This window comes from Pleuronectes platessa, chromosome 12, assembly GCF_947347685.1.
Source record: "Pleuronectes platessa chromosome 12, fPlePla1.1, whole genome shotgun sequence".
Classification (NCBI taxonomy): Eukaryota; Metazoa; Chordata; class Actinopteri; order Pleuronectiformes; family Pleuronectidae; genus Pleuronectes; species Pleuronectes platessa.
In genome coordinates this window covers 24817886-24832840 of record NC_070637.1, presented here as the reverse complement: position 1 = coordinate 24832840, position 14955 = coordinate 24817886, and the positions used below count along the sequence as shown (strand labels likewise).

The following is a 14955-nucleotide window of genomic DNA, read 5'->3' as shown; positions in this document are numbered from 1 at the left end:
AAAGTTTTTTTTGCAGAAAGCTATTTTGAGGGGGATCTGACCCCGGTGTTGTTGCCGTCTCCTGTACACAACCGATCATAGGATTTAAGGGGTTCTCACAAAATTGTCGTTGCTGCAGACTGATTTATCATCAGTTCTCGGGGGCCCCGTCTCAGCTTGGGGCCCCAGGTTACCTCCTGCTGGGCCTGTTTTTATCTTCGGTCCAGAGAAACTACAGATACAGGCCTGAAACCAATGTTAAGGCCTGACCTCGGTGAAGCATCTGATTGACACTTATCTTCTTATCCCTGAAATAAAAATCAAACCGCGCAAAACCAGACTTTTTAAACAATTAAGATCCAATAATTATTATAATAATAATAATCGGACTCCCAATGCTAAGACAATTAGCTCCATGATCCGGATCCACACCAAACTCCAAAGGCCTCTTCCTTGACCCACACAGCATCTGTCCATCGGGTTTCATGGAAATCGATTCAGTAGTTTTTGCGAAATCCTGTTTATACAACACAGGAGTTTACATTTATATATCATCACACCTTCCCTATAACTTTCTATTTACCTCATCGTTGACTGAATCCAGGAGGGCGTGTCCTATCACCTCAGGTTTAGCTTTCGCTGCTCCGGCTGCCCATTAAGTTTAGAATACATTTTAAAGTTTTATTAATTACCCACACGAGGCCTGGCCCCTGAGAATAATGAGCTTTTAACCCCTCGCAGCCCGGCGGCTCCTCTGAGATGAGCTGATCAAACGCTTTGTCGCTGTCCCAGTCACCAAACTGCAAACCCTATGGTGACCAGTGCGTTTCCAGTAAGAGCCCCTCATATAACGGAACAGCCGTCCGCTCAGTGTGACATCGGCAGACTCCACTTCTGCTTTTAAGAGCCTCCTTAAAATTAAAAGTCACCTTTACAGGAAGCCCAAAACTTTACTGTGTTTTCCTTCTCGATTATCGCCGCACTTCAGTTCTCGCTCTTAAAGTTTCACTGGGTTTACGTGAACTTATAACACATCACGACAAAGCAAAACTCTGCTCGTGTCTGTTTCATTTCTCTATTTTCAGAGTGACTATTATGTGTTTTGCATTTTTATCTGTTGTAAATTCAAAGGTTTATTCGCATCTTTAATATGCAGTCAACTTTTATATTTGAATCTTTATGTAAAAGCACTTGCATCTTATTTCTTACAAGTGATTGACATTGGCTTTTAAACCCATCATTCAATTCTCTTTATTTAGGGGAATTATTATTTACTTTTTACTTTTCTCTGCTTGTGTCTGATTGTTTTATTCTCATGTTTTTACGTCTGATGTTGCTTCCTCCTTGTAAAGCACAACACTGTTAAGAAAAGAGCTATTTAATAAAGATTATAATATTAATATTTGTCTATACGTGTGGTTATTTACCTGCTTTATAAGAAACTCTAGTTATTCTCATCTTATATTATTCAATGTACTTATATTTGTGATGTTTATACTCGATTGTATATCATGTGATATACGCTCTCCTGCTCCTCTTACAGTGAGGCCTCAAGGGTAATCATTTCTAGTTATTGTTAGTTTTTTATTTCTATATATCACTTGACTTGAAAACATTTTTATTTGAGCTCTAAAGTAAATTATTCTACATTGAAAAATATAAATAAAAAGGATTTTATTATCATTTTTAAGAGAAAGAGGGGAAGAGACGTCTTGTGCTACAAAAACCTTAAACTCAAGTTCTCCAAAACAAAACCCTGACAAGCAAATCTTCATAAAGTAAATTAATTATTACACAACCACAGTGTTTTTCCAGCTTCTTCACCAAGTACCAGCTGTCAACGGATTAAATAAAGACAGTAAATATGCTGAAGATGTAAATACTGGCCCCCGAAGTGATTGTGGTTTTACAAGACTACACACTATAATCTGTTATATGTGACAACACGTGTGTTGGTCTGAGTTATAAACGGGACCAGTGCACCCACCAACTCCCAGGCCTTTGTAACTGGAGACCTTTTGTGACAGTGGTTTAAAGCACAGATGTCAACAATAAAACTGTGGCTGAATTCCATTTCCCTGGTTTCACTGTCCTGCTGTTGTTCATGTGGCCTCAGTGTCAGGGACATTGTCACAGCTGACTGGGACACATGAGCACAGCCATTGCCAAGTCTAAACAGTGTGTGTGTGTGTCTGTGTGTGTGTGTGTGTGTGTGTGCAGATGTTTGCGTGTCATCTTGTTGTCGTGATGTAAAGCCTCACACAGTCTCAGCTGCTGTTACACTTCACGTCACTGATCCACAAGTGGCCCTGCAGCTGATGAGGCCTCTTCTTCTTCTTCTTTTATAAAATGGTCTCCCCAGCTTGAAGCAGGGGACGTGATTGGACGGCGTCCCCTCACCACACACACTGAAGCCTGTCATCATGGCGGAAGTATGTAATTGATAAAAAATTACAAATGGCTGCACTCTGCGGAGTGGTTGTGTATCTGGTTACGTCTCGTAAATTCCGGTGATATGACAGTCCAACATTTCTGTGCAACATTGAAAACGCGTGTTTGCAGTGAACCAGTCGATACACAAACCAGATGTGAGCCTGCAATGTGCATTTCAGCTTTATTTATACACAACACAAGCTATTAGAGATGCACTGGGATCTTTAGATGAGAAGCAGCAGAAAGTCATTACAGGAGAAATGAGCACAGGCCTCCAGCAATATGAATACCACGGCTGGATTGTGGGTGTTTCACTGTTTAATAAACTGTAAATAATAATCTCCACCGTCCAATGAACAGCAGGGGAAATGGATGATACTGGGACCTAATGGAAAGGTCATCCTGGTTTTCATCTGGTGATATTCTGAACATGTTGGGATTTTAATTAGGTCTCTGCTGCAGCTCCTCATGTTTTACATCCCACAGCAACACACGTGACGGCCTCCACTGACTGCAGGCCTCCTCTTCCTCCTCTTCCTCTTCCTCAGCGCGTCAGCTCACGGGGCAGCCATGTAAAGCGCCCATGTTTGTGTTTAAAGGTTTTTTATCAGGTTATACATGTTTTATTAAATATATTATCTCACTGGAATTAAACTAAACGACCTCAGGACTCTGGGAAGTGTATCTGGGCTTTTTACGTTTTGTGTATTTGTGTATTTGTGAGTGAAGGTGTCTCGGGCCTTGTTCTGCATTCGTCCAACTTTTAACTCGTTTTAGAGTTTGATATAAATCCAGAAACAAACCGGATTCACATCGGATTTGCATTTTATTACGATCTTATATATTTGAAAATGTGAAACGAAACCCAGAGTTTAGGATTCACGATCAAACCGCTGACGACCTTAATGACGCAGGGCCTGAAGCAGTCCAGCGTGTTGTAATACTAACAAATAATAATAATAATAATTACTTTATTCATATATATTTTCCAAGCTCAATTTGAAGTGCTTTCCACTATTACATAATAATAATAAGAATTACTATTATTTTTATTATTATTATTAAAAGTAGTAGTAGTACTATTTGATATTACATTTTTCCAGGATCATTACAGAAATCAACAATTCTGCTCTTCGCCATTTTCTAATAAGGAGTTTCAAATTCAAATAAATTCAAACATAGTGAATAGATGTAAAAACCTGGCCAAGCTTATTTAGGGTTTGCAACAATTAACTATTTATTATAATGCTTCATAATGATGTTTATAATAACGGCAGTAATTTGAATGACATGTTTTTAAACCAAACTAATCTGCGTTCAGAGAACATGAGACATTTTAAACATTAAGATTCGATGCATTGCGTTACAGGTTTAAAAAGAACAGCGAGAATTTAATGAAAAAACAATTCCTCGTGAATCATGGGAACAATCAAAACGCACAGAGAGCAAAGTAAGAACAGAAATATATTTATAAATTAATAAAAATGAAGGAATGAATAACGTAAAAGCGAAATAAACCTTTAAATAAACGGTTGGATGAATCAGGATATCGGAGGTTTTACCTTGTTGTCTGGAGGAGAGGCCGAGCGACCAGGGCCCGTGGAGCCGAGAGTCCACATGGACGTGGACATGTGTCCTCCAGCAGGTGTCTCTCACTTTTTGGACGGACACACACTGACTGTCAAGTCCAATAAACTGCGTGTCTGCCCATGTGCCGTCCTTGTGAGGGCCAGCCAGCAAATGGTGGCACGCAGGCCTTTCACTGTGAACGTGCAGGGATCACACAGGGAGACAATGATTCTATATATAACTGTGTGTTTGTGTTATTGTTTGTACCAGATTTTATTATATATATAAATACAAGTTGCTGTATTTTAAAGGTTAGGTGAATTAAGACTAACTTTCGACTGGTTCCATCACATTTCTCAGGGGATCCGAGAAATTAAACTGGGGAGTGAATCTGCGCAAACGTCCTGATATTGAAGTTTATTTTAGATCCGCTCCGAGCAGCGTGAGGCTCCTGGAAAACTGCTGATCGACCAACACGATGCGAGCTGTCTAATGAAACCTCCGTGTTATCACAAGGAAGTAGGTTACATGGGCCAAATAAGGTAAAGTCCTAATTACAATATCTAAACACATTTAAATCTAGTTCACTTGCACTTCTTCCCCAAAATAAGACTTGATATTTTGTTTTATTTGGACCTGACGTGAATTAACTGGTTGGTTTTGTCCACGTCCATTTGTTTAGCGTGTGTGTGTGTGTGTGTGTGTGTGTGTGCACATCTGTGAGTGTGTGTTTGATGAGTGAGGAAGAGGAGCGTCGTCCCTGCTGTTCATTTTCCTTGTGAGTGTTTAATTTATTACGGGTTAATGAATCGGAAATAACATCAGCATCTGGATTACTCATCAGCTATCATATACACATCAACAGCACGTCGTGTATCTGTGTGTGCATGTGTGTGCGTGTGTTCGTGTGCGTGTATGTGTGTGTGTAGAAGAGGGAGCGAAGAGAGAGAGAGAGAGTTTTATTGGGCCCATAACTCTCGGGACTCCAGAGGAAGCTGTGAGCATTAAAGCCGAAGGCCAGATCTGTGCACTCCGCAGCAGCTAATCAGAAACAGCTCAGATGGGACCAGAGCAAATGCTGCTGAATATTAGTGAGATGCTCCAGCGTCACCACATCTTCTGTGATGTGATAACAGAGGAGCCACTGTGGGGAAATATACTGTGTGTGTGTGTGTGTATGTGGGTGTGTGTGTGTTGTTTGCGGTGCATTTGTGACATCAAGAGCCAAGACGTCTCCTTTGGAATAAATGAGTTAGATACCAAATAAAACACAACGATATACTGAATGTATGACTGAGGATCTGCAGGACTCACTGGTGCTGTATTCCCATAATAAGCAAATTTTACTTGTGAAGAAAATACAAACAATACAAATGATACAAAGGAATTCTGTTAGAATTAATGATTATGATGGAATTAAATGGTATCTAACAGTAAACGTGTGGGGGTTGGACAAGTTACATGATTTGATATCATTACTGACAACTCAGTGAAATAAACCGGTCCTTGCTGACGTCCTACAAACACACACAGACACACACACACACACACACACACACACACACACACACACACACACACACACACACTGAATGCAGTGAAGTCACATTAAATAATGAAACGGCGACATCTAGTGGTTAAATGTAAAAAGCACGATGTTGTCTTTAATTTGTGTGTTTCTCCTTTATTTATACTTTGTTTCGATGAACATTAATGTGGTGGTGTTATGTTGCTTTGTGTGTGTATATTATTTGAAGTCGTTCACTTTATCTCCACGTCTTATATCTAAAGCATGCATCACTTTGCTTTTGAAAGGTGCCGAAGAAAAAACTCTGTGTTCTCAAATTCAATAATCGTCATATTTATTTATTATTATAACTATTTGCGTTTGCACTTTTGTATATTATGATTGTTTACCAGATAGCAATGTGAGTTTACTAAATCAAAACCCATAAATCCACAACACCATGCTAATTATTACATTATCTATTACAAAGTTAACTGTTACCAAGCAAAAATAATATTTCTTTCATATCAATAATCTATTTGATAAAGTCACAACGAGATACAATCATTGGGAAAACCACAGACTGTGAAGATGTTATCAAATCAAAAAGGACTACTTAGGAAAAAAAAGACTACAACGCGAAGGACTCTGGGAAATACAAAAAGTCCACCGTCGCCGTCGGATGACGTCATCACCGGGTGTCGTCCTCAGTCCGCGCCGAACTGGTCCCCTGGCAGCTGAGATGTCAGAACATCTGATGTTCGCTTGTTTTAGATCGAGTGTGAGTCACCGGGAATAACAGAAACACGTAGAACACCGCAGAATGTAAGTGTTTATTTAGCTTAGGTGCTAATTACAACATGCTAAATGAAGATAAACAGAGAAACACCAGTAACGTCAGCGTGGTTGTGTCGCTTCCAGCTGCTCTGTTGTTGTTAGCTAACTGGGTTAGCACTTTGATTAACTCTTGTTTAAAATCACAACAAACCTGTTTTAATGTCCGGAGCTGATCTTCTGACTGTGAGTTATTCTCACGTGACTTCAATGTTGCTCTCAGCGGGGCTGTGTTGTGATGCTAACTTTAGCTGCTAGCCATGTTAGCTGCTAACACAAGAACGTCCCTGTTATACTGTTGATTAGGAGCATTTAAACTTAGACCACAACTTTCAACACAAACCTGATGGTCACATATCTTATTTAACCTTCATGCTAGCATCCAGTGGGAGCTGGAAACGATCCCATGTTATGTTGATGCTGTTGTTCTCTCTCTCTCTCTCTCTCTCTCTCTCTCTCTCTCTCTCTCTCTCTCTCTCTCTCTCTTCCAGCTTCCTGTTTCTTTATAATACTCCACTGTATTAACAGCAATTGCATCACAACTATCATACATGGCCTTTAATAAACCACGAGCACTGTGACCAAGAGAGATCAACGCACTGCAAAGGAAGAAAACACATAATGCAAATTACATAAACAACATCATCAATCTCTTACTGACGAGTAGTAAAGTTAAATGTCTTCATACATGACAGTGTTAAAGTGACTTAGGTCATATCTAGTCTAAAGGTGAACCAGCCCTGGATGCCCTCATATCTAGTGACTAGGTTTTGACCTTTATCCAGCGACCTTTATCTGTATGAACTGTGTCCTATGTCAGCTACTAGGTCAAAGACTTGCCTCACAGCATGTGGGTTTCAGTAAAGAAGGAATATCTTCTCTCTTAAGGCACAAAATACAACAGCAGCCATTGTGTCCAGTTGTTCTATAGGCGGCTTTTTTAATCCTGTGATTATATAAGTATTGTGTACATGTTATAGCCCATGTTGTGTAACCATAAGTATCATGTGCTTTGGTTTTATGGTTCTACAGTGAACCAGAGGAAGCGAAGCAGCGACTCGCTGTGATTTACAGACATGGGGGCTCTGATATCCCGCTGGAAGGTGAGTGGATTAGAGAAATGAGAAATAACAAAACTAATACATGTGTCATAAAATCATAAATGTGTTTTTGTAACCTGAAGAGACAACCAGATTATTTCCTCTACAGTCTGAAACCTGTTTCAAAGCAGAGTTTTTAATTAGTTCACATTAAGAGTATTTGGAGGATACTTTGGAGGGTGAGCCATCAACTCCCCGAACTCTGTGACCGAGCTGGAGGAAATTCATCAGCTATTTATAGACATACTGGAGAAGTCAAAGGGAAAGAGAACGCTCCTGACAGAGAGAGAGAGACGGCAGCTCTGAATCTGTGTCACGAGAGGGAAGTTATCCAGAGGGGCTGAATGTGAGAATGTAAATGTCAGAGTCATCAAGGCGCTACCCCTGACCTGAAGGCTCCACACATTTCCTGTAGTTATCAAAGCTTTTGACCGGGATAATCTCCTGCTGCATTCCTCACATGTTAAAGCCAAATGATCAAACCCAATGTTCTGTGCATTTGCCTGAGTTCATGTCTGAAATTGTCTGAAAGCTTTAGAGACCCAGTGTTACTTCTTCTGAATGAACCTAATGATGATTCTCTGATCTTTATCCTTAATTCAGGCAAAGCCGACCACAGTGGAGCAGCTTGAGAGCATAGACAAGGTACTGATTAAACATTATACCAGAAGTGATGAACACATAAATCTCAGAAACGTTGTGCCCACTAGTCCAGTTTCCCAATAAGCTTTTTCATAACAGACCTCTAACCTGCTTGTGTCCTCCTGTAGGAGATAAAAGACCTGGAGGAGTTTAGAGCCAAAAACCAACGGCTGCAAAAGGTAGAGTTGCCAAAACATCAACAACATGAAGGGATGTTCTTAAATCATTGTTTATTTGCCTCACCACTGTGTCTGTGTGTCTGTGTGTTTGTGTGTCTGTGTGTCTATGTGTTTGTGTCTGCAGCTGTGGATCGGCCGGCTGCTTTTCTATTCATCGGTCCTCTACCTGTTTACCTCTCTGGTTGTTTACCTCCTCTACCTGCCTGAACAATGGCTGCAGAGACTGGCCATGGCCCTGCCCTTCTTCTTATACCCTGTGCTGTGAGTGCTCACATGGTTTTTGATGCCCTTTGTTATTTCCTAGGTGGTAAACATTACCTAAGAAGTGTCATCCGGAAATATTGTCCTACATCTTCCTTGAATGCACTTGGCCTCTCTTCTTTCTTTCCTCTCACCAGAGTGTGGCTCATCAGGAAATTATTGATTTTCCTCTTTTGTAAACGCACTGAGAGAAACAGTAAGTTGTCTCTCCATGTTGTTAACAGATCATTGTAATTTCATTTATTTGATTGTAGAAATTACCGATGGGTTTTGGGTAGATACTTAGAGAATTTTTTCTGCATACAGACAGCTGAGATGACTCTAATGTTGTTAACAGCAGAAAATAATAATGGAATTATATTTTAAACTGTAAAAACCTACACCACAAATGTGTCTGTATGATAATATAAAAGCATAAGCTGTATAAATATGTCAGTGATTGATTTAAGATGAAGTTAACTGATTCTTTTCATGTTTCTGTTTTTAGATGATAAACTAGAAGACCTCAAGGTTTCCAAGAAAAAGATTGTGAGTGTTGAGTCCTTCATAGTTCACATTTCATTTTACTTACTGTTTTCAAGGTAGCTTAATGTCCAGTGTTGCTGTGTTCTGCAGCCGACTGCCTCCCCTCTCCTGTGTGTTTTAATAAAGGTTCCTCAATTCAGCCTGCATGTTGTAAATAAAGTTTCTGTGGCTTGTGTCTCCAGCTCGAGGACGTGATGGAAACTGAGACGTATAAAAATGCCAAAGTCATCCTGGAGCGCTTCGATCCCGAAGCGAAGAGGAAGGCTGTGAGTGCTGTTTTTCTTCTGTGTGTTTCTGTGGCTGTTTGTTTCTTTGCTTTATCTGACGCTTGTTTGTTGTTGTGTTGTGTTGCAGGAGCTGGAGTCGACCCCAGTGCGTCCGCAGATGACTCCCAGGCCAGGACAAGGTATGACACACGTCAATGCAAAGCAGAAAGATAAAGCATCACGGTTAAAGTCTGCTCAGTGGTGTACACGCCAAGAGCACCGAGAGCGAGACCAGAGTTACAACAAGTGATTTATTGTCACAAGATGCATCACAGGTCAAATGAGTTTCTCTCCTCTATGCAGAGATTCGACAAAGAGGCGTGGCAATGAGACCCATGCCAATGGGTACCCCAGGTCCCATGGCAATGACGCCCCAACCTGGAGCCCGGCCCCCATTGGGACCCGGGGGCACACCTGTGGGTAAGGAAAGACGCAGAGGTATTGTGCTGGATCATCACAGATGACCTTGAGAGGTTCATATTTCTCTAAAGAATAGAACAAGTAAGATGCTGCTTTCCCATTGGAGTGAAAACTGAGACATTTAACAGATTCAGCTCCTTCATACAAAGTCTGAGTCATGGCTGATTCGATAAATCTGTGACTGGAGCCGGTCTGCAGCGAGTGAGAGGACGTTTTTGTGTTGAGGACATTTGTATCCCTCCTCCTGCTCACTCTACTCTGACACTGGTATTTACAATAGGTGTGAATGTGTCTCACGTGTGTGAAAGGTCAAACACGTCTGTAGAGTCAGGTTTGGGCATTTCCCCGAGTTCACATGTGAAACAGCTCCTGTGTTCTGATGAAGATTCCCCGGAGAGTCAAAGGCAGCTGTCATGGACTGTAAATCCAGTTTCCTTTGACTTAGTCCTTTTAGACATTAGTCTGCGTGTCTGTCCGTTGTTGCCCCCCCCTGACAGAACCTGTCCTTCTCTCAGCTCCAGGAGGACCACCAGAGAGATCTGCTTTGTCTGGCTCAGTCCTGCATGGGGCACTACCAAGGACCCCCTGCTCTCCTATACCGGGTGTAGGTAGGTTCTAAAGTCCCAGAGGGAATCTCAGCTCTCAATCCTTGTATGTGTGTGTAGATATTTCAATTATATATTGATTCCTGTGTGTGGTTTCTTCAGGCATGCACCCTCCAGGTCCTCCATTAGCCAGACCGGTCCTACCCAGAGACAGAGGAGCTGTGGACCGAGTCATCGAGTACCTGGTGGGGGACGGACCACAGAACAGGTGAAGAGACATTTTCACGCCTCTGGATAAAAAGATGACGTCCAGAAAGTCACAGATCAACTTCACTGTGACATCACAATGTTCTGCACAGACACATTCCTCACTGTTATTCGATCCTGTGACCAAGGAACAGAAGGGGATATTGTAATTCTGCTTTAGATGTAAAGACCTTTTGTGTCTCTCCCTCCGTTCCTCCTTCTTTGCCACAGATACGCATTGATCTGCCAGCAGTGCTTCTCTCATAATGGCATGGCTCTGAAAGAGGAGTTTGAATACCTGGGTAAGAACTTGAGTCAGAAGCCATTGCAAAGCAAACTGGAGATGTTGTTACTTTCAGTTTCTTCGTTATTGTTTTTAATTCTCTCTCTCTCTCTCTGTCCCTCCAGCCTTCCGCTGTGTGTATTGCTACTTCCTGAATCCGGCCAGGAAGACGCGTCCTCAGGCGCCGCGGCTTCCAGAGTTCAGCTACGAGAGGAAGCTGCGAGCTGAGACACGCTCCCCTGGACCATCACCTCGTTCTGGGACGGACACAGAGGAGAGTGCGCCCCCCTCTGGAGGTACAGAGAATCACACACACACACACACACACATTCACAAACACAAGCAGTGAGCAAGGATTAACAAAACTGGGTCTCCTCAGGTTATTTTTAACTTTAAGGAATAACAGATATCTTTGATTTGATGCAGAAAACTACAGTCAGACATCGACCAAAACTAAATTAGGTATAAATCTAAGGAAAGAACAGAATTAAGGATGTTGGTAAAAACTTGAGACCTGAATATTTGAGCTTAACACCCGAGAAGAGCTTCTGTTTTACTCACTCTATGTCCTAACCTCAGTGTTAAATGCTTCTTCAGCGCAGTTAACCGTCTCATTTGTTTGTGTTTTGATTATTTTTCCAACTTTAATGACGCCAACTTTTATTTGATCCCTTTGTAGTCGTTGAGAAAAGAGCCAGCAGAGGTGAGACACCATCAGCTTCACTTATCTCCTTCTTTTCAACTTCAAGACCATGTTTTTAAATTTAAATCCAGAAGTAAAACTAGATGGGGGTGAAGCTGAGTCTTTATTCTTTTACTACCCAATGAAGTCAGGTGGAGAGTTGAATCCTGTTCTTGCTGTGAGGAGACAACTTATGTCTATAATGTCCTCACAGGTTCAGCTTAGTGTGAAGTAAAAGCAGCAACAACCTTTTTTCATTCGCTCCTCCAGCAGCTCGCAGACGCCCAGTCATCACATTCTACTTCCACAGCTCATTTCCAGGGCAGCGTTACTGGGAGCACTGGGTTTAACACTGTGATCTTGCCTCTAGCCAAAGCTCCGGCTCCGTGGAATCTGGTCCACAGTTTCCAGATCCAGCCGAGTCCAAACTTCCCTCAAAGCTGACCTCTGCAGAGTCCAGGTTCCCCAGCCCCCTCCCCCCTCCTCTGTGCAATGTTCTGATCTGGCTTAAATTTGAACTGATTTGACATGATTGCATACTCCTCAATTCTCAATCATTCCCCCCCCCTGAAATATGAATCCTGCCTGAACTGGGCTCACCTCCCTTCGCCACAGTCTCCAGATGATTTTCTGTGTTATGGAATTAATTTAATGAATTAATATTTACGTCGGTTATAGATTGTGAACCATGATATTTTAGATCCACGTTGAATCGGACTGATCTGTGTGTGTCACACCAGCGTCTGTGGCTGAGCTGAAACGATCAAATCAACCGCATGAATGAATCTGTGTTGATGATGGGACAGTTTATGGGATGTTATTAACGCCTCTTCATTTTCTCTACTCACCTCAACACTGTTGATTAGTCAACATCTTCTTTAACTGACTTTAACCTTAACTCGGGGAATGCTGCTCATTATCTTTGATTTATTGCTGATTTTTACTCCCAACAACCAATCAGATCACAATTATTTCAGATGCTCCCTCTTTCCTCCTCTTACTTCCTTGTTCTCTCTCTTTTCTTGTCCCTATAAATGTCTTATCTACATGTCTTCTCCTCAGATGAGAAGGAGGTGGGAGAAGAAGAAGTATCCACTAAAGAAGAAGTACTGCGTGAGAGCCAATCACAGGAGAAGCTGCATCATGAGGAGGAAGCCGTTCATGAGGAGGAAGAGGAGGAAGAGGAGGAGGAGGTGGAGGAGGTAGAGGCGGTGGAGGCGGTAGAGGAGGTAGAGGGGGAAGAGGGGGAATCGAACCCGTGTCACGGCGCCCCCTGTGAGGCAGAATCTCAGCCATCATAGCTGCAGAGAGTCCAGACGAGGACCAGGGCTGTGACCCCCTGTGGAGACGAAGATTGATTGTAGTTTTTATCTTGAGGCTGTTTCCTGATAAAGAAGCTGAGGCTGGTTTCTAGTTTTGCTCAACATTTGGTTACGAGGTGATGAACTGAATAAGTTTTAACATTCACACTGGATTTTATTGTGTTTTAAGTAGTTTGCTGCTTTAAGATGTGTTAAGAGTTCAGATAAACCTGCTGGTTCACGAAGGGTCTGTGTTCAGATGCTCAAATCTTGTGTCTTTTCACTTTGATCACATGAGTTGTGTTGATGGTTTTGTTTGTGCATTTGAAGACAAACCGTTAGTGAATCAGAACGTCACTGTTTGTGTTTACACCACTAAGTGTTTGTTTCCACTCATAGTTTTAGTCTCTCGAGCTTTTATCCTAATGCTGAAACACTGAGGAGAACTTTGATTTATGTTTGCGTGTGTTTTTCATGACGTTTGAGCAGCTCGTCTCAAACAGGAAGTAAATGGCGATACGAACAATAACTCCCCCGTTGGTGCGTTGAAACAATATTTGCACTCAGATGCTTTGCTGCAGTTTTTGGCCAAAAAAGATCAGGAAGTAAAATAAAAAAATGACATCACAAGTGAAAGGAGGAAACGAACCAGATAAACCAGAATCTGGTTGTTGGGTTTTTCTCCGTGTTTACATTCTATTGCTGGATTTTATTGAAGATCAACGGCAAATGTTTTTACTGTGCTCCACACAATAACTGAACTCAGATCAGCCCGTGGTGGCAGGAGAGAGGACATTTATCTCAGGTGGAGAAGCTTGTACCTCAGGTTTGTCTTCTGATCGCTCGTTTCATCGTCCAGGAGAGAGAGACATGTCCACTAAGGAGGTTTAATGAACAATTTGATTTTTAGTTTATTCTAATCGATTATTTTTGAAGTTGATTTTCTTTGCGATGGGGCCTGAGCGGATTTATTACCTTAAGGATTTCATTTGGGTTTTTGAGCAACAGTAAAGGATCAAATTATCACCACAGCTGACGATGTATGTACGTTTCATTATAATTTTTTGCCAAATGCACAGCTGTCTTATATGAATTTGACATAATTTGCACTGAATTTCTCTTTATATTTATTCGGCCGTATTTCTTTCCGGTTTTGCTCCGATGTTTGAAACATGTCACGTTTATCTAACACAAGTATTTTGGTATCGGCCTGGTTTGGGTTGTGTCGCCTCAGGATGCTGAAGACAAGTGTGTGTGTTGAAATATTTATTCTTTGTGCGTTCATTAATTTACGTGTTTTAAATGTGCCATCCGACTGCTGGTGCCTTGGTTGCTGCTTGTATATTAATTTTCTCACAGTGAAATCTGTCCAATGTCAACATTGAAGTAAGAAGCGTCGAGAACTAGTGACAACAGATTATTCTTGTTATTAACGTAACATAAAATATGACTTGCTGTCGGGTTCCCACACGGATTAAAGACTGTGGAGGTGATTCACATTTTCCTTCTTTTCATTCCCCGGTTTCTTATTTGGTCACTTTCTCTGTTCCTCTTCTTCGACGCCTCAGACTAAGAGTTAAACTTTTCTCACAGCTAGCGGCTAACATCGTGTTACTTTGAATAGTTCAATGTAAATATGTTGTATCTCCTGTGTCGTCTCGTCCCAGAAACGCAGGTTTAACAAGCAAAATATTTCCACATACACAAAGAAGTTCCTTTGAGTGTGTTTCTCATTAGTTGTTGATCTCAGCGAACCCTGAATCATTTGGGATCAACTTTGCCGGGACGGTTTGTACGAGCAGCAGAAGGTTTGAGTCCAGAGGAGAGACGATGGACTGAAGCTCATCCGTCCCCACAGCTGGACAGTTAGTCTCCTCCTCATTATTTCCCTGCACGAAGCAGCTGATGTTTCCTGAAGCTGTTGCATCGCGCTGCCTGTCCCACGTTACTGATTTGTGTTTAACTGGTACTTCTCTGCCAATGCTGGTTGTCAAGTATACGCATGGCACGACTAATAAAGTTTTTTAAGCAACCAAAGAAGCCAATAGTTGTGTTTATTGATCAGGAACAAGTTCGAACTGTGGATAAAACAACAAGAAACAGTGAAAGGCGTCAACTGAGTGAGATTTAATTTTTCAAGCTATTTCACATCTACACAAAGAGAAATATATAAAAACACAACA

General features: G+C 41.6%; 1 protein-coding gene across 4 annotated transcripts; it reads left to right on the top strand.

Moving 5' to 3' along the window:
- Positions 1–6175: 6175 nt before the first annotated feature.
- Positions 6176–14812, top strand: lnpk (lunapark, ER junction formation factor). 4 transcript variants are annotated; one of them, XM_053436469.1, is made up of 17 exons: positions 6176–6313; positions 7355–7425; positions 8026–8067; positions 8193–8243; positions 8368–8504; positions 8642–8700; positions 8992–9032; positions 9212–9295; positions 9384–9435; positions 9599–9715; positions 10231–10323; positions 10423–10528; positions 10738–10808; positions 10915–11085; positions 11469–11492; positions 11842–11931; positions 12534–12658. In XM_053436469.1, exons 2-16 carry the CDS (start codon positions 7399–7401, stop codon positions 11913–11915), a joined length of 1149 nt encoding a protein of 382 aa, XP_053292444.1. In that variant the 5' UTR covers positions 6176–6313; positions 7355–7398; the 3' UTR covers positions 11916–11931; positions 12534–12658. The 4 variants fall into 4 exon arrangements, with proteins under 4 accessions (XP_053292444.1, XP_053292441.1, XP_053292445.1 ...); XM_053436466.1 differs by lacking the exon at positions 11842–11931 and having other exon boundaries at positions 12534–14812; XM_053436470.1 differs by lacking the exon at positions 11469–11492.
- Positions 14813–14955: the final 143 nt, after the last annotated feature.

Bases quoted from the DNA above. Each gene is read 5' to 3' on its own strand.
- lnpk (XM_053436466.1), top strand. From the start codon at position 7,399: ATGGGGGCTCTGATATCCCGCTGGAAG. The intron at 8,244-8,367 runs GTAGAGTTGCCA...TTGTGTCTGCAG, and splicing joins AAAACCAACGGCTGCAAAAG to CTGTGGATCGGCCGGCTGCT. The intron at 9,716-10,230 runs GTAAGGAAAGAC...TCCTTCTCTCAG, and splicing joins ACCCGGGGGCACACCTGTGG to CTCCAGGAGGACCACCAGAG.